The 23884-nt window shown below is 36.3% G+C and overlaps 1 protein-coding gene across 12 annotated transcripts in view; it reads right to left on the bottom strand.

The window, feature by feature from the left end:
• Window positions 1-23884, bottom strand: part of fryl (furry homolog, like) — a 159332-nt gene that overhangs the window by 88550 nt on the left and 46898 nt on the right. For 9 of the 12 annotated variants that reach the window (XM_056480793.1, XM_056480794.1, XM_056480783.1 and 6 more), the window contains 2 exons: window positions 4810-5024; window positions 141-194 (listed from right to left, as the gene is read on the bottom strand). In XM_056480793.1, coding sequence (XP_056336768.1) covers window positions 141-194; window positions 4810-4929 — 174 coding nt within the window. In that variant the 5' untranslated portion in view covers window positions 4930-5024. Of the gene's footprint in view, window positions 1-140; window positions 195-4809; window positions 5025-19133; window positions 19389-23884 lie in introns of those variants that run through there. The other 3 variants (XM_056480790.1, XM_056480792.1, XM_056480795.1) reach the window with 2 other exon arrangements.

Raw genomic sequence — 23884 nt, 5'->3', positions numbered from 1 at the left:
TTAAAAGTTCTGCGCTAATCAGAAATGAGTGATGGAGAGAAAGAGAGAGGGGGGGGACTGAAACGCAATACATGAAAAAGACACATACCACACAAACATAGTTATTGGGTAATGAAATAATGACAGACACAGATACTAACCTGATCAAATTGTGCATCTTCTCCTCTTTGCAGCGAGCGGGAAAGGAGCTTCTCCTGAAAGAACATTAAAAGAGCAGTGTGAATTAAAGAAATGAAAGATAGATCATCAAAAAGATTCTTAAACCTTAGGAAATTAAGTCTGATATTGAAACAATCCATTATTTTGTGACAAACAGCAAAAACGAGTACCCATTTTGAAAATGAATTTTTTTTACCCCCTTTTTTACCCCTTAGTGAATATAGGTCATATATTTTGGTGCATTTGAACAGCTTCATAAAAGAAATATATTTATTAAAATAATGTTTTAGTCACCAAACATCTTTTGGAATTGAAAGATAAAACAAATAAATTCAAGAGAAATGTTGTAAAAAAGTAATAATTAAAAACTACATAATTGTAACTGAATTTCAGATATATTTTTTTCTCTTTTTGAAAATTTGTATTAAATATTTTCCTCAAACATATGAATTATGGTGCACTTATTTTTGGACCGTTATCTTAAGTTATTTTGTTAGATAAGCTCAATAATTACCTTCATTACTGACTAATCTGATGTATACTGTACGCACAAACATAATATTGTATAGCTTCCTGTTAAAAATATGAAATTAAAAGATAGATTTGTGAGGGGTGCACGTATATGTGCTGAGTACTGTATATATATACATATATAGGTAAGTGAATAAAATTATACACAGCCAATACAAAGAAATTATATTGTGATAGATTTTACGGGTGGTGATATTTTTGTTCTTCTTGTAACTTTTGACAAGGCCCACATAGAAAAACTTATGTAAAAGTGAGTAAAAATACAAATTTAATCAGTTTAGATTCATTTCAGTAATTAAATTGACTAATATGCAAAGGTTTAGATATATTATGTACAGTATAATCAAGTGATTCTTTTTTGAATATTATATTTTTATTTTGACCTTTAAGCAACACAGAGCAATACAAAAAGCAACAACAATTATAAAAGAAATACAAACAGAACCAACCAACAAACAAACAAACAAACAAACAAAAAACAGATTTTAAAACCATTATTACATCAGTTCCTCTGGTATGATACATGGGTCAACAATGTTACACATATATATCTAGGCCAGTGGGCACAGGCAATACAGACGATGACAGGGTTAAACCTTTAAACTGTTATCCTTGGCATTTAAATGTAAATAAATAAAGTAAATAAATAAATAAAGTCAGCAGATTCTGTCTGTCCCTGCTTTTGAACAATTTAATACAACTGTAAATAACAACTTCCTTAAAATATATAGACTTTTTAGAAAGTAATGCATATTATACAAAAACTATATATAATATTTTGACCCCAAAATTTGGAACAGCCTTGAATTTACAAATGCCTGCCAAATTAACTATTTATTTAAAAACCAAAGTACTGTAAATTAAAAAACATGTACATTTATAGTAATCTATTAAAAATAAACAAATGACTGTAAAACACTTTCTATTTAAATAAAAATAAAGTAAAAAAGCAGGTTAGCAGCATCAGTTTTGCTGGAAAATGCTGTTTTGTGGAAGTTCTAAAAAACTGTGGATTTCTTTATGTTACCAAAGTGAATGAATACTCCAATGCGAGTCATATCTTTGAGAAATAACCTCAATTTTCAGACTTAACTTTCAGCTTCTGAGAAAATTAATCTCTCTCTGCAGTCATTTTTTAACAGTAGTTTTACAGCATCCTACCATCTGTAAAATGACTCGAGGGCTCCAGTTTACTGGCATAAAGACACATTGAATGCTCTGTTATCTTTATTTACATTTGTAGCAACACTTTATTATGAGGAAGAAGTTCAAAGGCAGAGAGCTGAACGTCAGTGTTTAATAAAGCGACCTCTCTCTGATATGGTCATTAGCAGTTGAAACTCTCGCTGGGTACACAGAGAGAGAGAGAGCACAGTGGGCCACTGAGTAAATACACAAGGAGAAAGAGGAGGGAACAAAGAGAGGAAGCGGTTAAGGACAAGTCTGTGTGTGTATTTCAGCACGGGGGGCTCGGAGAAGAATCTAACAGAACAGCATTCCAAGAATCCAAACCTCTGCTTCTGTTTCTGGGAATGCGTGCGGGACGTGTGTGTGTGTGTGTGTGTGTGTGTACTGTTCGGCAATAACCTTCGAAAACGAACACAACAGACATCTTTTTCTCAAAATAAACAACTGCACTTTCACCCGTGTTAACTGCCAACACAAAACTCATCTCATTAACTTATCTTATGGCTTGCTGTGCCATTTCAACACCCTCATCTATTTGGATGAATTGCGATTTGCATGTGATTTAATATATTTCATATGTTTTTGAATTGAATTTATTGAATATTTAATTTCATTTCATTGAACTTCAATAAAGATTGCAATGTCACAATAACCTTCAGAAACTATTCTGGGTGATATGAGCTCAATAAACATTTCTTATGATCATCAACACTGACAACTGTTGTGTTTAATCATTTTGCATTTGTACATATTTATTTAAAATATCATTTTTTAAATCTTTAGTAGTTGCTGGTCATTTTGTTATAGTTTAATATTTTTAATGCATTTTTGTGGATGCAATTTAATTAAATAATTTTCTAAATCTTTGAATCTTTTGACGAGAAAAAAAGAATAATATTCATCACAAAAATTGCAATGAAACAAATTTTCACCTATATTGCAATTTTGACGTAATCTCATAAGACAGAAACATGAGGAGAAGGTGGGACATAGAGTAGCTGCTCCTCTTTTAAAAAAAAAACAGCCAATAACATTTTAGTTTTATCACAGCTCTGCCAGTGAAAGCAGTTGAGATCAAGCGCATCAAATGAAAAGCAATTGAAAAGCGTATTGAAGGGGGCGGGGCATGTCAGATACTATAGAGCATTTGATTGGTCAAGATTTGATGAGAAACTGAAGTATGAGGTGGTGAGAAAACCAAATTATTGATCCATTTATGCAGAAGTGACAAACTGCAAGCTTTGGGTGTTTATATGAGATTTGTATCTTCTAAACGAGAATTATGTTACTGTTTTGGAGCACTCTAGCTTCTAGATATCTTAAAAATACCTTATAATCAAATCTGGGTATACCAAGGCATTGTAGAATAATAAAAGATTAGTAAATGGAAACGGGCATACTGTAAGCCTCAGACACCACTGTTTCCTCGTTCTCATGTAGAGTTCTACGAGTGGAAAACTGCGGTGGACAACGGGCCAATCAGAGGACAAAACAATGCCCTCCGCATTTTCATTTGCAATTTGGGTCGTTCATCCGGACCTGACGAGCAATTAAACTCAAACCAATGCAGTATATGGCACCTTTAAAAACTAACAATACTGATATTAACATCTTTAAAAATAATAACAATAAAATAAAATAAAAATAAAAACTTTAATTATAACTTTATTTAAATTTTAACTTTATTTTAGTAGCATTATTATTATTTTTTTTATTATAGATTTTGCAGACATAAAAATAAAAAACAGACGACAAACCCATCATGAAACAATAATCTGTGCAAATTTTTTTTTAAAGAATGAAACACCAGAAAATGGCGACAAAACATATATGACCTACAAAAAGACACAGCAATGGATGTAAAGAGAGAGAGAGAAAAAAAAAAAACTTACAAATCTTCAGAAATTAAACAACACTATTAGTCTTTATGGTGTTTTAGAAAAAAAAGACTGGATCCAACATTTTATCAAATTTCGAAGTTCCCAGAGGTGGTATATCTAATTCTTTCCAAATGTAACTGTAAGCCAGTCAGAAAAAAGAGGCCTAACATTTTTTTCCAAAAACAAAGGATAACTTTTTTAGCTATGATCATGCCATACTGAACAGGTAACCGTACATTTTGGTTGAGAGTCTCAAGAAACTCTGACCAGCCAAAAATTGCTATCATTGGGTCAGGTAGTAAAACACAATCGTAAACTTTAGCAAAGAACTGAAATATTTCTAACCAAAAATTCTGAATTAGAACACGGGACCAAAAAAGATGTGCTAAGGTACCCTCAGTGAAGTCTGTGTAATGCTTTGTACTGAATAAGATGGTGTCTTCAATTTATAGAACATAAATAAACAGATAAAAGGCATTGATCCCAATCAGTCTCAGATATTGAAATCCCGAAGTCTTCTTCCAAAGCGACTTTCAAATGAAGAGAAGAAAAATCTGTTTTGCTTTTAAAAGCATTAACAAATAAAGATGTTAGGCTCCTAGCATTTGAAGAGTTTAAAAATAAATCAAATAATTCTCTTCCTAAAGATAAAACATCAAAATCTGGAATATTTAGATGGACATGAAGATGACCTGACCTGAAGATACCTAAAAAAATGAGAAGGGGGATTTCTCAGAGAATTATGAAAGGTGGCCAAAATATTATTAGTGTATAAATCTTTAACAATGGAAACTCCTTTATTTTGCCATTGCTCAAAAATTGTATCTGTAAGAGAGGGTTTAAATGCATAATTGTAACAAATAGGAGTAAGTGGGGAGGTATTTGGTAACTTATTAAATTTTCTAATTTGATACCATATTTTAATAGAGTTATTAAGAACTTTATTTATTTTAAATTCACGGGACCTTGAACTGTTTCACTCCACGCAACACACACGAGTGATCCATTAATATTTCAGGCAATATATTATATATTTGTAGGCAATACTGACCAGTGGTTCAGCCATGACCACCTCGATCTTCTTCTCAGCGAGCACAGCGAACTCTGCGAAGAGGCTCTTGATGACAAACTCCCCGGGCTTGAGCTCGGGGTCGATGGTGATGCTGGACATGGTGGCGGGGTGGAGGCTGCGCTTCTCCCAGCTGGGTGGAGCAGAGGGGGATGTTCCTCGCCTACTCACACTGCTGTTGCTGACAGGGACAGAGGCTGTCAAAACAGAGAGAAATACAGCATTATACAGCATTCTGAACGTCAGTCAGTGTTGAGGCAGAAAACACCATTGATAATCTGAGGACAAAGTGGAAATCTATTTAAAAGACTAAGCACTTTCGGGTTTCTTTAGGAATGCAAGTCATAGTGCACCAAAGTCAAGGCTAATACAGGGAGTTAATTTAACAATAAGACGAAATGTTTCTAATAACCCATACAAATACACTGAAACATTGTTACTTTGTCATAGAAATAAATAAAAATAAATTCAAGTAATACGAAATATTTTTGGTGATGATGTGGATTTTTCTTTTACAACAATTTGGGAAATATTGCAGCCAACTTAACGGTAAAAGACAAGTATTTATTAAAAATACTCCTAGCAACCAGTAAGAAAACTGTGACTCGAAAGTGGCTACAACTGGAACCCCTACAAAATCTGAATGGTTGGATATCATATCTAATGTTCAAAATATGGAGAGGATGACTTTTTCTTTAAAACTACAAATGGACAAATACCTACAATATTGGGAGAAATGGATTGTACTTATGCCTTTACACAGTGTAATCTGATTTCTATATGTATTTGTTAATGTGACCCGTCAACTGTTCATTTAAGTTCTGGTGTTTTATCGTACTACTTATTTTATTTATTTATTTATTTATTTTTATTTATTTTTTTAATCTATTATATGTATCTTTTTTTCCTTGTTTTTTCTTTTAAAAAAAGAGAAATAAAAATAAAGTATAAAAAAAAGAAATAAATAAATAAATATAGAAACTAGGAACGAATTTTCCCCCAATAAACCACATTTCTGTTTAAAATTGCTATATGCACTTTAATTGCTATAACTTTAATTGCTGTAAGAGCTTTTTGTCAGCTTCAAAGACACAACTTTACACTTCAAATTTCAGACTTAAGTATGAATAAAAAAAAAAAAGTCTCATGACATTTAAAAACAACATGATGTCACAGTCATCTGTATTTATTTTGCAGTGCATGCTGCTATTTTGACTGATAGCTGACTTGAAATGAATGCACGCCAACTTCACAAGTGCTCATTTATAGCACAAGAAAAATGAAAGGCAGCATCATCGTGAAACTGGACACATTGTTTTCAAAATAGCTGGAAGCTAATGTTAAAAATAAGCATCCGATGAAGAGCTAAGCACTATGTGGTGTAAGCGTTTCAGTAAAATATGTTACACGGGGTCAAAACTGCAGTGTTTATGTTGTTGTTGTTATGCAGTTTATATTCATATCATCATCAGCCTGTGAGATCAACAATAGATTTATTATAAACAGAGACAGGATATCAAGTTAAATGTACTCACTTATTCAAAAGACCATTTGTTTACACATTATATGATTTAAAAATTGCAATTGGAAATGTTCATTTTCATTAAACATTTTTTTTATTACATAGTTTTTTTTTTTTCACACATCAAATAGCTGCAAGGTTTCTGTAAATGAAGAGAATAGCACTGCACGATTAATTGAAGGTGATTTTCATGGCCATTTTATCAGTAAAGGCAGTTCTAGTAAACCTCCAGCACTTGCGTTAAGATATAGCAGCTTTTACAACACAGAGGCGCAGTTTTAAAATCAAATTTGATTTTAATCGATCAATTATGACACAGAGATCGTTTTAGAATCTTAATTTAAAGGTTGCAAGCTTTAAAGTCCACACGATCTGATCCAAGCCTTATGAAATGAAACGTTGAGTCTACAGAAGACTGATCTCTTTACCTAACAACCATGGCAGCTGCCGTTAATGAGCTGCAGTAACATTTGTACTGACTTTTTCATTAACGTGCCTTTAAAACTTATATTAAATTATCCAAAGTATAAAACAAAGGTTTCAAGAACTGAAGAAATAATCTTCCAATTGTCCATCTATGTAATGGTTCATAGATGTAAAGAAAAAAAGTCTCTAAAAAGTCTATAAAATCAAATCTAAATTTAAAAATTTTTCTTAACAGGTTTGGTTAGATATCCAAGTAAACTGAAACCTAATTAATCGTGAGCAAGATTTTAATTTCCTTTCTTCATGCAATAAACGTTGGGATGTCTAAAGCCACCAAGCATCCATCAGTTGTATCCTTCATTACCTGGGAAATGAAGGACGCATTTAGAGGCTGCATTTGAAGGAGTCTTCGAATTGAAATAGCCTTCGTCGCAGTGCATGACACAATTACATAAATGCAAAGGGAGGATGCAGCCTTGGAATTGAACTACGGCTGTTTGTAGTAAATGCTGCTTGTGAAATTACCACATACTGTATAATAAAGTTTTTTCTTCAAACTCATTACATAACTTTCAGTCAAGTGTTTGAAATTAAACCTTATGTAAGATGACTCTGATAATTTATCAAGCTGAATCAATCAAAAGCAGTTAAATCACATGAGGAATTCCTAGGTTTCTTCATGGGTGTTTAGAGTTTCCACTAGAGAGCGTCCTCTGGCTTTCATTGGAGATTTACTAGGGAACACAGAACCATGTTTCCCTGACAAGATGTGCATGATAATCGCAGTTTTGCCAAATAGCGTTTGCAGTTTCATTTTCATTATTCACCCAGCCCTCCTTATAAGCCATATATCAACTTGACATCAAGCATTAGCTACTGGCAATATCAAGTATGCACAAAGCAAGTTTATTTAAAGTGAAACTGAAACTAGAGTGATGTGCAGGAAGTGCATTTAAATACTTACACGCGTCTCTCAATCTACTCCTATTCAAATGTGTACATATTTGCATTGTGTGATATTATATTACACATACTAAGTCATTTTGGAATACATTCACGCCATTTAAAAAACACAATTTATATTCCAGATACTACACAGACTGATATTCTAACACATTCAGATGGCCTGACATGTTCAAACACACACACATTTGACTTGAGTAGGGATAAAATTTGCACCTGTGAATTAATGAACACTCATTTTTTTTTCAATCCAGCAGTGAATGCAGAAAGACTGGAAAAACAGTGTGTGTGTGTCTGTGTCACATGTTAACCTCACTCAGGAAATCCCTGCCCTCGTCTCCCACAGGTTGCTGGAGAAACCACTATGAGGCGAGAGAAGTTCAAACAATAATAGGAGGATGAGTTAAAAAAAAAAACCTCTGAGAAATTTAATGAGTTTTTCAGAGGAGTCACACCTAGCAACTCCAGATCTCAATAATAAAGCACAAACATTCACAGACTCTGACGATGCATGCACTTCGTCCTCAGAGTTGTTTGTGTGTTTGTTTGTCTATGTACAAACACTTACTCTTTGTTTCCTGTTTAGCGACGCCTTCCTATGATGTCACACTGCCAGCTTAAATTGGCCTGTATCGTAATGGGGTCTCCAGGGCCTCATCTGATTGGCCGACGGGTCTGCTGACAGGCATTCTAACTCTGTTTGTAATTTTCCACTCAGTGATGCAGAAAGGATGAGCAAAAGAAGCGAGGAGGGAAAATGCAAGTCTTTCTCTCTGTTCATCTTTCTCATCGTTCCTCTGGTGGATGCTGGCTGGATATTTTGTGACACACTGGGCTGCATTGCTGACCCCATAGCACACATTTGTGCCTCAGAGTGAGGCAGGGAGTCACATGGAATAGAGTTACACACAGGGGCCCGTTAATGTCGAGTCTGTTTGTTGTTGGCCAGGACATTCTGATACTCTGAGCTACATAAGACATGATTCCTTGACTGCTTGTGTGAACTCTCACAGCTGGGCATTGTGTGCTTTAGCACTCCCACATGCTGAAACATACCGTTTTAAAAATCATTCGACAAGATTATTTTCGCACTCTTTGATTTGATGGTTCTAGTCAATTCTGATTACAAGATTAGTATTTAAAAACAATCTTTTTATCAGTTCAATTCCAGCATAAATCATTAGGATGCATGTCTAAATCAGAGCACAACAACTAATGGAATAGTACTCAATCACATGAGCAAAGTTTGATCATTGGTGCTAACTAAACTCGATTAAAAGTTTTGCTTAAAGTAATATCAACTGAACTAAAGGTCATAGCTAGGCATGGGACGATAACCAGTTTCAAGGTATACCGCAGTTTGGAAAAGTCAAGGTTTTAAAACTTGCAAACGTAGACTAACCATGTTTCGTACACTTTTCGCTATTCAGCGCACTCAAACGACCGCTCCTCCGTCATTGAACACCAGATAAGCATTTTAGTGTGATCATTCTGTGGGTGAATATCTTTTGCACATCTAAATTTTGATTGATGTCTTTTGGACAAGTAGTTTTTGAGAAAAGATGGGAAAAGTACTGCCTATGCATGTGTACGGAAGATGATAGGTATTAAAGGTGTTCCGTACACGATCAAAATGGTGTTCCATACAAGGTCCAAGGTTATCATACTATTAGAATCTTATACCGGTGCATGCCTAGTAGGCATGTGCCGGTATCACATTTTCATGCTGCGATTAATTGATTGAGCTTTTATCACGGTATACGGTATTATCACGATATTGTAATTTTACTAGAGAAACAGGTAAAAAAAACACAAAAAACTTCAATAACAAAACTTTAATAACTTTTTAATTAACTAAAAGTACTTCAAACATTTAAATACAAATAAATATAAATAAAACAATACACAAAATAAAAGTAAACTTGAGCAATTATATCAAAGTGAATGTGCAAAAGGGAAACCGTCTTCGTAATCCCTCTGCATTTTTTTGGAACCCAAAATATTTCCAAACTTCTGACTTTAACCTTTTTAAAGGGGGATAAATTGTCGGCAGCGTTCCTCCTTATCAACTCATATTCTATAAAACACAAAAGCCATATATATGAAATAAATAAATAAATACAAACTTTAATCTCAATTTAATTTCTGTATGCTGTCCATAAAGATATTTGTTGAGTTCTAAAAAAATACACTATTCATTCATTTTTTTTTTCTTCGCATAAGTCCCTTGTTTATCAGGGGTCGCCACAGTGGAATGAACTGCCAACTATTCCAGCATGTTTTATGCAGCAGATGCCTTTCCAGCCACAACCCAATATTGGAAACCACCCATACACACTCATTCACACACACTCATACACTACAGCCAATTTAGCTTATTCAATACACTATTGACTCAGCCTATATTCAATAATAAACATAACAAAAACTGCCTGCTAATGCATGGGTTAATCTTCAAAGGGAACAGTGTTACATTTTAACCTCTTTCACCTCATCCTGCTTGCTGTTTCACTATCTAAACAATGAAAACATAATATAAGTCAAATTTGTTTCATTTTGATATTATGATTAACAGACACCAAACAGCCTCGTGTAGCTGCATATTTTTATGAGCATCATCTTCACACTGCATATTTATAACAAAACAGGGCTTAAATATAACTGTCTCCTTTCATTTCCATTGAAAAGAATGAACTTTACCCTGTCTCTTTTGCAGAATATCAGTTTTAATAACCAATAATGGCCATTATAATAGTATAACGTACATTAAATTTAAACGATAAAGGTTAGCAATCAGTCAATGTGCAGAATCAGTGTATGTGGTTACATAAATTAATATATTAGCTTATCTTTGCACTCAGCCAAAACAGTTAACTGAGAACAAGTGATTCAAAAGACATAAGAATTGTTAGATAGAGACAACAAGATGAATTCAATATCACGTTTAACAGCTATAGTGAGATGAGATCCTCCAGCAGATGAACTGTCTGACATGCACTATACTCTGACCTGGGGTTTATGCTCACCCGCTGAACTAGTGGCTGCAGCTCTGGGCAAAGAGTGTGTGGTCACGTGATTTGCGTTTTTAGCCGTGTACTAGAATGAACAGAGAACTTTTCAGAATCGCTAAATGAAACGCCGATGTATTTCCCGCGATTTCTCTGCGCCTCCCTTGCGTTTCTTCTCTCTGACTCTCGACTATTTTGACAAATACACACAGACGACGCACGCTCACACGGAGTCCAAAATAGGAGTTTGTGATTGGGCCAGCCCAATGTCAATACCGAAAAGAGCCAATGGGCTGCAGGGTGTCACATGGGCCGGCCCGGTCTGTCTGTCCAGGAAAAAAAGCATCTACTTTCAGAGAGTCACAGATCACAGCAGCGTCAATCAATAAGGCAGAAAAAAACGATAGGCTGCTAAGCCTTTTATGGGCCGATCAGATCATAAGACGATGATCAGCCCGGCCCAAAAAGTACGTCGGCCCACCGGGAAAGTGCCCGGTCTGACAGATGGCATGCGTGTGAGGATTATAGTGCGGTGGCAGCGGCGGCGCGCACTGCGCACACAGGGCTTCTACATGCGGGGATTGTTTACATCAGAGTGCGCATCAGTTCTGCGCAGCATATACGCAGTTTTTCTTCAAGCGGTTGATGGAAAATAAGCCAAGGCGCGTTCTAGGAATATAAATTCGGATCTATTATTTTTCACGGTATTTTGAAGTGCCCGCGATAACAATATCGTGCATATTCATTACCGTGATTTATCGCATTACCGAATACCGGCACAAGCCTAATGCCTAGTCATAGCACTCCAAGTCCAAAAATTCTGTTAGAAATTTATGTACATTAATAAACAAATTCAACCACACGTTGCGTTAATTACATTTACACAATCTATCCAAAACTTTCAATTGTCAAATATTATGTCAATTGGGGTTATGTTAATCACATAAACACAATGTCTGTAACTTTTGCCATTCATAAACAAATTCAAATAGAGTTCAATTATTTAAGTTTTCACGTCCATTGAAAAACATTTTGAGAGGTATTTTGAAAATTCAGAGCCACCGTACAAGCGATAGCCAAATTCCATAATGCTATTGCTCAGACTCAGTGTGCAAGGTTTCTGTGCATGATTAATTTTGGGATTCGAATATAAAAAACACAGAAATGGTTAACCTTTATTTTTAAAAGAAAAAAAATCTAAAGTAAACAATTTGTAAAAATCTAAAGCAATTTATTATTTTCAAAACAGAGTTTGTTTATACGTTCTCACTTTCCAAAAATAGCAGGTAACATTCCAAAAAGGTTTTAAAGAAAAACAAACTTAAAACTAAAGTAGTACATCTCTGGGAATAATAAGTCAGCTGAACTCAGATTTACCTAAGCTCCTCAGGGAAACTAGTTCCATCCAAATAGGGCTTTTATTGGGTAAATGAGATGCAAACAGAGTGAGAGACACACACACACACACACACGCACACACTGATTGTCAGAAAATCATCATGTGGATACAGTCGATGCTAGATCAAATAACCAGCATGACATCATCTACAATATACTCCACTAGACTGAAGTGATCACTCCTCTCAAATCACTGACTGCAGTGTGCTTGACGCAGTTTAACTTCAAAAGCTTGGGAATTAAAACTTGGTCCATCATCCAGTAAAAAAAAAAAAAAAAAGCTCCATATGCAGTAACTATTTATCACAGATGAGGCCAGAATAACCTGCAGGCTTGTACAGATTTTCTATTTTGCTACAAATTGTGAAGATAAATGCCTCTAATTCAGTGTATGTTTATATGTTTGTCCATGCACCTGATAGAGCTTGGGTTGACTGCCACCGTCCCTGCATCACATCATTCATCACTGGCATAGGTATTAAACTGAACTGATTCAACATTAGCGTTAACTAAAATGAAACAACATTGCTGGACTTTATGGAACTGCTTTTTGCTGAGCTAAACTTGTTACTGATATTTGCTTTTACTATTTTGCTAGATTATCTCTGTTAAGCGTCTTTGACACATCCTGTATACTGTAGCTATAGAAATAAAAGTGACTTACAGTATTCTTCAATCCAAACCAAATCAAAGAATAAGAAACAAGTATGCAAACACTAGAAAATAAATGCTTGTCCAATGCATTACACTGTACATATTTAACTCACACTCGTGGTTTAAAGATGCCATTAACAAACCTAAACACTCAACAGGGTGCAATAATTGCTTAAAAATGTCTAGTACAAACTAATAGACCATGATTTGCTGTGTGTTATGATTCAAGTAGTTTTAAGCATGTAAATGAACTTTACCCAAGTTACTTCGCAGCAAGCACGCAAAAACCAACTATTCACGATTGCGAACATCCACATGATTGACTTATTAATGAACGAATATGAAAAAGTATAAGTTATAGGAATGCTGTTATAGGAACTAACCACTAAGGCAGTAGTCGATAACAGGGCTGCACGATTCTGGCTAAAGGCTAATTGTTTTTTTTTTTTCCTTAAAATCAAGATAACGATTTTCTCACGATTTTGTAGATGTAAAATACAGGTTAATAGGAGTAGGCTATTATTATTGTTATTCTCAAACATATGATAAAAGAACAACAATAATATAAGACCTATGCGTTGGTCTACTGTTGGTTAAGTGCTAAAATTTGTACAGACTTGGAACGGTGGACTTGAATAGACTTTAAATTTGTGCTGGTTGTTAATGCTAATAAAGTGAATGCATCAATAAAGTGATGACATCAGAACATTATCTATAATTAAAAAGTTTCATTATTGTGTTTGAGACATGCTTGCAATCTGTCATTGACAACATTATTAGACCTTTTTTCCCACTGGTAAAATCAGACATTTGTCATTATCAGATTTACTCATGCATTATATTCAACATTATACAGGCAAGAATAGTCACAGTTAAACATTTATTTTCATGCCCAACACTTTGCTTTTGCTATGAAAGATAAAACATATCAAATGCTTGTCGTAATCATAACTCTAAAATGCCATATGATCATTTAAATGACGTGCACGCTTTAGGTTTCACTTTCACTGCAGAGTATTCATGTCATGGCTGCCGTCACTGTACATACATACATACATGCAAATCATACTTTCTGTGCGGCTCCCAAACAATCAACCTGCGCAACCAACTGAACGTTATATACAACTTTATTATCTGTTTTTCACAGCCTATGCAGGTTCTGTTCACTAAAGTAGACATAATTTGCAGGCACACGCACGTCCTCTTAGTAGTAAACAAACAGTGCGTCAGCTCACGTGTCATTTCGCGTCCGTGAATATGTCATTACATTAAGACAAATATTACATTTTTGGGTGAATTATACCTTTCTTGCTGAGCAACGCATGTAATATAATTTGAAGACTTGTGCGACCTCCTTCAGGCTTCTCCCGAACTTGAAAATATATTTGGCTAAATCGTAGAGATGATGGATTAAGATCGGGGTTGGGGGGTGATGGGGGGTGGTAGGGCTGTGCGATTTAGGAAAAATATTCAATTGCGACAGATTAATTGATATTTATTCATTGGGATAAACCCCTTGAGATGTACCATCTCATTTTCAAGGGGGTCCTACAATTAATCAAAACCCCCAAAAAAAACACCAGAAGACAAAACAATATAGATATTGCGATTTGAATTTGATTTACGATTTAATTTTGTAGTAAAGCTTCAGCTCAATAATCTGTATCGTAGCTTCTTACTGGTAAAATGCAGCGAGTGTTGGTTAAAAAAGGAAGTGAAAAGATATTAACCTACATAAACATTTACTCAAATTTGTTTTTCATTTTTCTCTAGAGCAAACAGTGAGTACAAATAAAATTACCTTACCTTTCTGTGAACAAGTTGAACTCAAATTAGGGAGATAGTGTAGCTTATTATACAATCAAAAATAATAATTATAAAAATACAGGACACTCAGCAAACTAACAAGGCTGATAAGAGCCTTTCTGTAGCTTATATTGTCTAAAAAAAAAATAATCATAACAAATGCTACACAAAATATCACGATGGTAAACGTACAGTTGTGATACTCCAAAACAGCTAAAATAGGTGCGAGACGGAAGTGTATATCTCCTATCCTGCATTTAGATGAGGTTTTTGAAAATCCCTCTTTGGTCACTGCATTAAAAGGCATCGTTTTTTTAGCGAGGTTAAAGACACGTTATGACACGTAGGTTGTGCGTTATGGCATTAGTTATCTCCTAGGCAGGGTTGCACCAGCTGTTTGTAAGTTCTTTCTTAAACTGGAAGGTAAAGTCCACACTAGGGGCTTTGTAACTTCTAGGTAGTTTGTAACTAGCAAACCGTAGTTAATAGGTAGTAAGCACTCCGTACAGTCATGCGTATAGTTGAATTGAATGAAGTAATATCCAATAAGAAGCATTTAAATCGTTAAACTGCTTTAAAATTCTGCAACTACTGCAGCTATACACAAATGTCCTATGAAAATGAAATGACAAATGATATTTTTATAGTACATAAGAGTCATTCACTACAGATAACGCACATACCTGCATCGCGAGCCGTGAATGCACACGTTATACACATGAATTATCAAAACATTAAACATGAACATTTTTTGTGTCTTTAAAACCAAAATATTTCCATATTACGATGTGCTGTTTTTCTTTGATGTTAGTCTATTAATGCTTCTGAAGCGGCAGACGCTATCATTCCACTTGTTTGTTTTATTGTGGCCGTTCCACATAGTTCGGTTGCACAATTCTGACTGGGCAGAACGAAAGTGTGCTCACTCAATTGGCTAGTAAGACTGTCACACACAGACGCCATGCACGCATTTGCTCTGGGTGGGGGAAATTAAATAATACATATTTCATATGGCAGCCTCTTGCGATTAGCTAATCGCAACGTTTCAAAACGTGATTACGATTTGATTGCAATTAATCGCACAGCCTTGGGGGGGAATCATGCAGCCCTAGTCGAGAACTACATTTTCTAAATGCAGTCTCTTAAATGGGGGGGGGGGAGTCCCATTAGCGGAGGAACATTTTTAACTACACTTTTATATTTGCTTTACTACATCACAGTAGTAGCATTCTGGGTCTACATTACCATTGTGAAAATGCTTGCTAAGAATCTAGCTCATAAAAAGGTGTTTTAACACTGCCCATATGCCAAAAAAAAACCTGTTTCAAACAAAAAAATTTCCCCTAAATCTTCATGGTGGGCTTCCACCTGTTTCCTGCATGGTGCAACATAAAGGGGCTGTGTTTGTATTTGAAAGAGAAAGAGATTAATCTGCTATGGCTGTAATAAAGTGTCAACATTATTTCAGCAGTGTCTCAACATGCCCAGATTCCACCAATCTCTTTGATTAAGTTTCTTCCTAGACTTACAACACAACACAGAGTGAACAGAATTCACTTGCAGGATTCACATCAAGTAGCTTTTACTAGGAGACAAAGTTATGTTTTTGACCTGACTTTTAATCAGAGTTGGGCAGTGGGCAGAGTGGATGTGTCCACAGGCTCGGTTGGATGTTGCCAGCTCTTGAAACTAGGTCTCGCTCCTCATTGTTTGAACAGAGAGGCCCAACGTACAGGAATTGGCATCAACACACAAGACTGGAGAGAGGAGGGGACGAAAGCGAGACTACTGTTGCATGCCAACTCCAAGTGACATTTCTCCAACAGCGACCAACGTAACAAGCTGTTGATGTACTTACAGTCAACACTGACTATTAAAGTGCTAAATTCATTAAATAATATCACTGAATATTACAAAATTCACAAACCAGTGGAAGGTAATGCTAACTGATGGCACAAGCACAGCAGTGATTAAAAAAAGCTATTAGTGTTTTTGGATATAAATACTGAATTTAGTCTCTCACTGCAGCTGGACCTGCATGACTTCTGTCCAATGCTTTAGTGAAATAATCTACAAAGAACACCATCTAAATCCTGAAATTATTTATCTGCTTCATCAACAAAGAAAAGAAACCACATTCACCACTGCTCATGCATCGCTGTATTATGTAAAGTTAAAAACATGTGAAAAAACAAACAAAAAGCTATGAATATTTGAAGAATAAAAATACAAATAATAAATAAAATATGAGCTTTTTAACAGTACTGCTTGATTTATTAGTTTTAATTATTTACTTTTTAATTTGATTTTATAACAATAAAAAAAAGCTAGGTTAACAGACAATATTTAGGTTAACAGTCAATATTTATATTCATCAAGCAGAAAAATGCACTTTTCGGTAGAGCTGCACAACATATGGTTTCAGCATCGATATTGCAACGTGTGCATCTGCAATAGTCACATAGGAAGATATACAACGTGGAGTCTGGATTATAGTTAACCAGGAGCTAAAGAATTGTATTTATTTACTGTTTTATATGGAATTTATACAATTTATGCAAAAGAGAAAAAAAAGGTTCTCACTTAGAATTTTTGTCCTGTTTCTTGTCCGAATATGTAAATTTCAAAGCAAAAACAAGACTACTTTACCCCACTGGCAGATCAGTTTCCTTGTTTTAAGAAAAAACTCTTCATTTTGCCTTATTTACTCTAAAGTTGAAAACAAAAAAAATAAATTTGTTTCGGTATTTGGATTAGAAATGAGACGAAAAAAGTAAGAAAAAGCATTTTTCGCACTGTGGTTATTCAATTTCTGTACTTCAATACTTGTAAACTCCCCAGAAAACCGTCAAATGCTATTCAAACTATCTTGTGAAACTTTATTCATATCACAATATTTAAATTGAAAAAAAAAAATGTAAAATCAGATTTTTCCAATATCGTGCAGTTCTACTTTTAGACATTTTAAAGAATGCATATGTGGATGCAAACACATCCAAAAGCTTGTGGGACAGTACTGTACTTCCACCACTTTACAGCTGACAAGGAGCAGGAGAATTTTAATATGACACAACAGTCATTTAAGACCTCACCGACATGCACAGAATGTTCCAGTTTCTATTTTCAATCAAGTATTTACATTAGATGCATTTAGGTCCTATTGAACAGATTAGATTTCCAACATTTAAAGCGCCCCTAATAATATTAATGAAATTTAAATCACATTTGCCCAATTCATTCAGACTAATGTAATTAAGTGTGACTTATTTTCTACCTTTCCTGGACTGGGCTACTAGTCCTGATTACAAAACAGATTATAAGAAAAATAACTTCAAATAACTTTTTTAAATATATATAGTGTAAGTCAGAATTATTAGCCCCCCTTTGAATTTTATTTCATTATTTGAATTCATTTCCCAAATGATGTTTAACAGAGCAAGGAAATTTTCACAGTATGTCTGATAATATTTTTTTCTTCTGGAGAAAGTCTTATTTGTTTTATTTTGGCTAGAATAAAAGCAGTTTTTAATTTTGTAAAGCCATTTTAAGGTCAATATTATTAGCCGCTTTAAGCTATATTTTTTCGGTAGTCTACAGAACAAACCATCGTTATACAATAACTTGCCTAATTACCCTAACCAGCCTAGTTAACCTAATTAACCTATTTAAGCCATTAAATGACACTTTAAGCTATATAGAAGTGTCTTGAAAAATATCTATATGTAATAACTAATGTTCATTTGTAAAACATTAGTTATTTCCAAAAATACAAATTCTCAAATCTTATCCACATAAAAGCTCAGGAGTTCCGATATTAAATACTGTGAATGGCGAAATTACCTTTTTATAACCCATATAACTGGTACAAAAAAGTAATCTTAGAAATACTTCATGTGCCTGTATACGCATTTAGATCATAGTGTGTGCGTGTGTGTTGATATCAGTATGTATGCGTGTACAATTCCTATCCCATTGCTCTTTTTCTCCACTGGGATTGCTAATGTTTCCTTTCATTGATCGGACTCTTCACTGGCTGTTCCGCCATTATCCTATACACCACTTCCTACGCTGTCAGACCATCATCACGTGAAACCCAAGACCCTCAAAGAGGACATGAAATGAGGACGGAGAATAAGGTGGAGAGCCTGGCGACGAGCAGGAGCCACTAATCTAACCACTCCACAAAACGTAAAACCTACTGCTGAAAAGTGAAAGTGAAATGGTACTACTTTTGGGTTGGAAAAGGTCAGGACATATTAATGACCCCTAAACCTTTGCTGGTCAAATCAAGTGTGTGTAACGCTCCAATGATGCAACGCACAACCAAAATGTAATTTCAGCATCATTCTCCAACAATTGAGCGGCACAGTTCTGCATCTATGCAGAGAGGAGGGTGTGTTTGCAGGCCTGTCGCAGCCAGCACTTTTCAGGAATCCATCATAACCCGTCCCAGACTCTATACGCAAAGCTGGACGTTTCATCAAGCACACATAAAGCACACGGTGTATGCATCAGAGAGTGTTACTTACAGTTCCCACTCCAGGACTTAAGCAGAGATTTGATGCTGATCTCAAAGAACACAGAATCCTGCAGACTCAGCATGACGCCACCAGAGGACTGTGGGTAAAGGAAGGCACTGGTTTCTGCAGCCAGTCCCGCTGGCTCTGCGCTCCAAACGTGCGTTGAGCTCACCCGCGCATCCCGTCTTGCCTTCAGGCAGGCAAAGTTTCAGCCTCTGCCCAGGCTTGCGAAGAAGCGCATGCTGCCGGATGTGCAATGACACTCACGTGTGTGCGCATACACACACACACACACACACACACACACACACACACACACACACACACACACACTCACTCAGATGAGCTGCAGGGCTCCGAGAGGCCCATAGGATCCAGCAGAAGTGGAAACAAGACAGCAAGACAAATTACGACAAGAGAATCAACAAAAAAACAAGACAATGCTGTGTCCTCAAATGTCTTGTGGGAGTATCATCTGCTCTGTACAGCCAGCAACGCTGCGAGGACCAACTTTGTTCCGTTAATGTCTCAGCGCCTAAGTGAACGAGAGAATGGTGAGGATGGACTCCCAGCAGAGAGTAGCAACACTCTCTCTTTCTCGCGTAACTCTTCCTGTCTGTGCTGGGTCCTAGTGCGCGAAGGATAAGCCCCCACTTTCATTCACTCCGTATGGCTCTCTCTCCATCTCCCTCCCTCTGTGGCTCTGTGAAGAGAGTGTTTGTTTCAATGGCAGAATAGAAGGAGGGGAGGGTGATGTCATCAGCACGCTGCTAGCCGGCTCTGGCTTCACTCCAGCGCTTCAAATACATGTCATTACGGCTACCGCCTCACTCTCTCCTCTATTGCTCCATCCTTTTCTTCAGAGGCTTGTGAAAACGCAAACTTCCTGTAGCAGCACTGATGTGTCACCACTAACTGCAGTAAAGTGAGGGAGGTAGAGACAAAGACTGAGAGGGAGACTGGAATCTAGAGTAGGTGTGTGAGACAGAAGTGACTTAAAAAAAGGCTAAAGGCAGTCGGGCAAGATGGAAGAGAATAGGACATGTAAAACATCTACTAACAAACCAAAAGAGTTTCAAATACTTGTTTAACCATCTCTGCAGCTCACTTCACTGAGTTTTAGATAATCACGCATCAGTGCAATGCATGGTGTCCGCTAAATTCATTCTTCCATAGCGGGGCGCCACACCAAAATTCATTCCCACCACGGCTACATTACAACTTCTCATTCAAAAGCTTCCGTTTTTGCAGTTTTTTTTTTTAATAGCATGTTATAATCGTACCAAAATGTATTAAAATGTAAACGAATTAAAGCAGAGATAACTTTTCTGTAATTGTAGTAGTGCTGTGCATTATCTGTTTAATCCTTAAGGTTACATGCTGACTGACTGACTGACTGACGCGTGAGGCCAGCAAACACGGCTTTTCTGTTATGATGAACACAGTTCCCATAATTATACTTTATTTACAGATAATGGTCTACACTGTAAAAAATTGCCAGGATTTCAACAGTAAAATCTGTAAAAATGCTACAGTAAAAATCCGTAACCTAGTTAACAGTATGTTTCCTTAATATATACGGCGAATAACCGTAAATTGGCTTTCCCAGAATTCCCTGCATGGCACATCACTTATGTTTTTTGTTGACATATGGATCTTTTAAGTTGTTTCCCCATCAGTTATGTACATTAGAGATTGATGTTACATCTAATGTTGATAAACAATGTTTATTTCATGACTTTAATTTTAAGTGTGTAACCATACTGGTGTTTAGTAGCTGTGTGAATGACACTGAGCACCTTCTATACACTGCTACACTTTTCTGCTTGAGGGAAAAGTTATTTGTGATGAGCTTTGGTTTACTATGTAACTTTCTCATCACCACCAGCATTTGGCTGTGTTGAAGTGTTTATGTAACAAAAGACGTGAAGATGTTAGTAATTCAAAATACAGACATATTACATATATGAATTAATGAAATATGGTAGTTTACTGTAAAAAATGAGAAATTACTTTTACGGTTTGTACCCTATTTTTAACAGTGAACTACTGGCAACGACAGCTTTTTAACCATAAATTTTACGGATTTATTTTACAGTGTATGGTTCTGCATTCAATGACTTTCTTGCTGGAGTTTATGGCTGTTTCACTTTACTTCAGGACGCATCAATGCCGCTCTGTAGGTATATTGGAAGCATTCATAAATATTCCTAGCAAGTCTATTAAATGTGGGAGACATACTCATTACATAAACGCACTACATCACACTTCAGCAACATTTATTTGAGAGTGCACAAGAAAATCTGCGCTTGAGCACCGTATATTTGAGGGCTTGCAAGAAGTTTTGTGCAAACAGAGGAAATTTGTGCGCAAGCAAACAGAAAAGATGAAGTTCATGGAAAAACAGCATTTAAGATAAGCAAGGATGCTCCGATCAATCGGCTGGAGATTGATATTGACCGATAATCACATTTCACGATTCGAACGGTACTTGCTGATCTGGCCGATCTCATGAACGAATCGCAAGTGTTCGTTTATGAGTTTACAACCCAGGTTATACATCCACAGCGCTACAACATGGGAGCAATATTTTTTCTGTTCTTACCATTTCTCTAGCTGCTTCTGACCATTACATGTATGCAATATCTTTAATTTATTCTCTTGGAATAAGGCGAGATCTCATGCATAGAGGGAAAATGTGCTTATGCAAATTTATATAAAGCATCAGAATCAAGATATGGTATCGGCTGATCACAATGACAAGGAATTGGTACTCAGTATCAACTGCAAAAATTCTGATCGGAGCATCCCTAATAATAAGATAATACATCAACTCACAAACCCCTATTTAAAGCCGGAAAACTGGAACTATTGCAGCACATATACAAGACATAGACAAAACAGTGTTAAAATACCATTTTCACAGATCTTTTTGATCATGGAACATCCAAACACGCCTGATAATCCGTAGTATTTGCAAATATTTAAGGAATGTGACAAAATGACAGCTGGCTTTTTTGGGTTACCTCTTGACTAGGCTTGTGCCGGTATTCGGTAATGCGATAAATCACGGTAATGAATATGCACGATATTGTTATCGCGGGCACTTCAAAATACCGTGAAAAATATAGATCCGAATTTATATTCTTAGAACGCGCCTTAGCTTATTTCCATCAACCGCTTGAAGAAACACTGTGTATATGCTGCGCAGAACTGATGCGCACTCTGATGTAAACAATGCCCACATGTAGAAGCACTGTGTGCACACAGCGCGCGCCGCCGCTGCCACCGCACTATAATCCTCACACGAAGAAGAAGCATGGCGGAAGGAGGAACGCTGCCGACAATTTATCCCCCTTCAGCTTATTTTCCATCAACCGCTTGAAGAAACACTGCGTATATGCTGGGCAGAACTGATGCGCGCTCTGATGTAAACAATCCCCGCATGTAGAAGCACTGTGTGCACACAGCGCGCGCCGCTGCTGCCACCGCTCTCTAATCCTCACACGAAGAAGAAGCATGGCGGAAAAAGGAACGCTGCCGACAATTTATCCCCCTTCAAAAAAAAAGTCAGAGGTTTGGAAATATTTTGGATTCCAAAAAAATGCAGAGGGATTGCTGATCGAAGACGGTTTCTCTTTGCACATTCACTTTGATATAATTGCTCAAGTTTACTTTTATATTGTGTATTGTTTTATTTATATTTATTTGTATTTAAATGTTTGAAGTACCTTTAGTTAATTAAAAAGTTATTAAAGTAACTAAGTTGACGAAACTGAAGTTTTTTGTGTTTTTTTTACCTGTTTCTCTAGTAAAATTACAATATCGTGATAATACCGTATACCGTGATAAAAGCTCAATCAATTAATCGCAGCATGAAAATGTGATACCGGCACATGCCTACTCTTGACTTGGATCGTTTACTTGGTTTAGTCACTTCGGTTTCTGCTCTTGCACTATGATTCCAAGCTGAACAGCCAATCAGATTGCTCCTTTCCATCGATGGCCAAAACAAAGTCTACATGCTGAATCAAGCATTCACACCTCCAACTTTGAGCCCAAGGAGAGGACACATGAGAAACACAACAAACAAACTAGCCTGAGAGAAGATAAACAAAGGCCTGATGCTGCCCACTGGGTGACCGTTGCTTAATGTCCTAATCTCAAGAAACCTTGCTACAGGAGATTCTTTCATTCACAAAGCATCTACCCATAAGTTTCAGCCACAGCCTACATAGTGAGAAAGTTCGCCAGCTCATTCACGCACACGTTCAGCAATTAAATGTGCATGGCATTTAGTTTCAATCCAAAGAGGAAACAGTCTAAAAATACAACAAAATTTCCACCCCCAAGTTCAAAATGCACACATCACACAGGCGTGTGGCACTTTGGAAAAGTCGTACCCCTGCAATTTACATTGACGCACTGACATCCACACACACAGCTGGAGTGAGTGATGCTTGACCTATGAGGTAACCGATGCCCTGCTCGCAGAAGAGGGTGCGGCGGCCCGGGTCTATTAATTGAAGAATGAGAGAGCGGTGCTGTGAGATCAGACAGACAGCACTGACTCACACCCTGATGTGACAATACGTTAAAACTAATTGCATAAGCTAAACATACTTTCGCAATGACACATCTAACAAAAGAATAAGCATATATAGCATGACGAACAAGTCAGCCTTCTGTAAGGCGAGTATGCTGAATTCTAACAATGATTTTAGTGCATTGTGCATCACTTTGAATAGTGCAGTGCTTTT

The sequence above is a fragment of the Danio aesculapii genome, chromosome 20 (assembly GCF_903798145.1).
Source record: "Danio aesculapii chromosome 20, fDanAes4.1, whole genome shotgun sequence".
NCBI classification, from domain to species: domain Eukaryota; kingdom Metazoa; phylum Chordata; class Actinopteri; order Cypriniformes; family Danionidae; genus Danio; species Danio aesculapii.
This window is presented reverse-complemented; position numbering and strand designations above follow the sequence as displayed.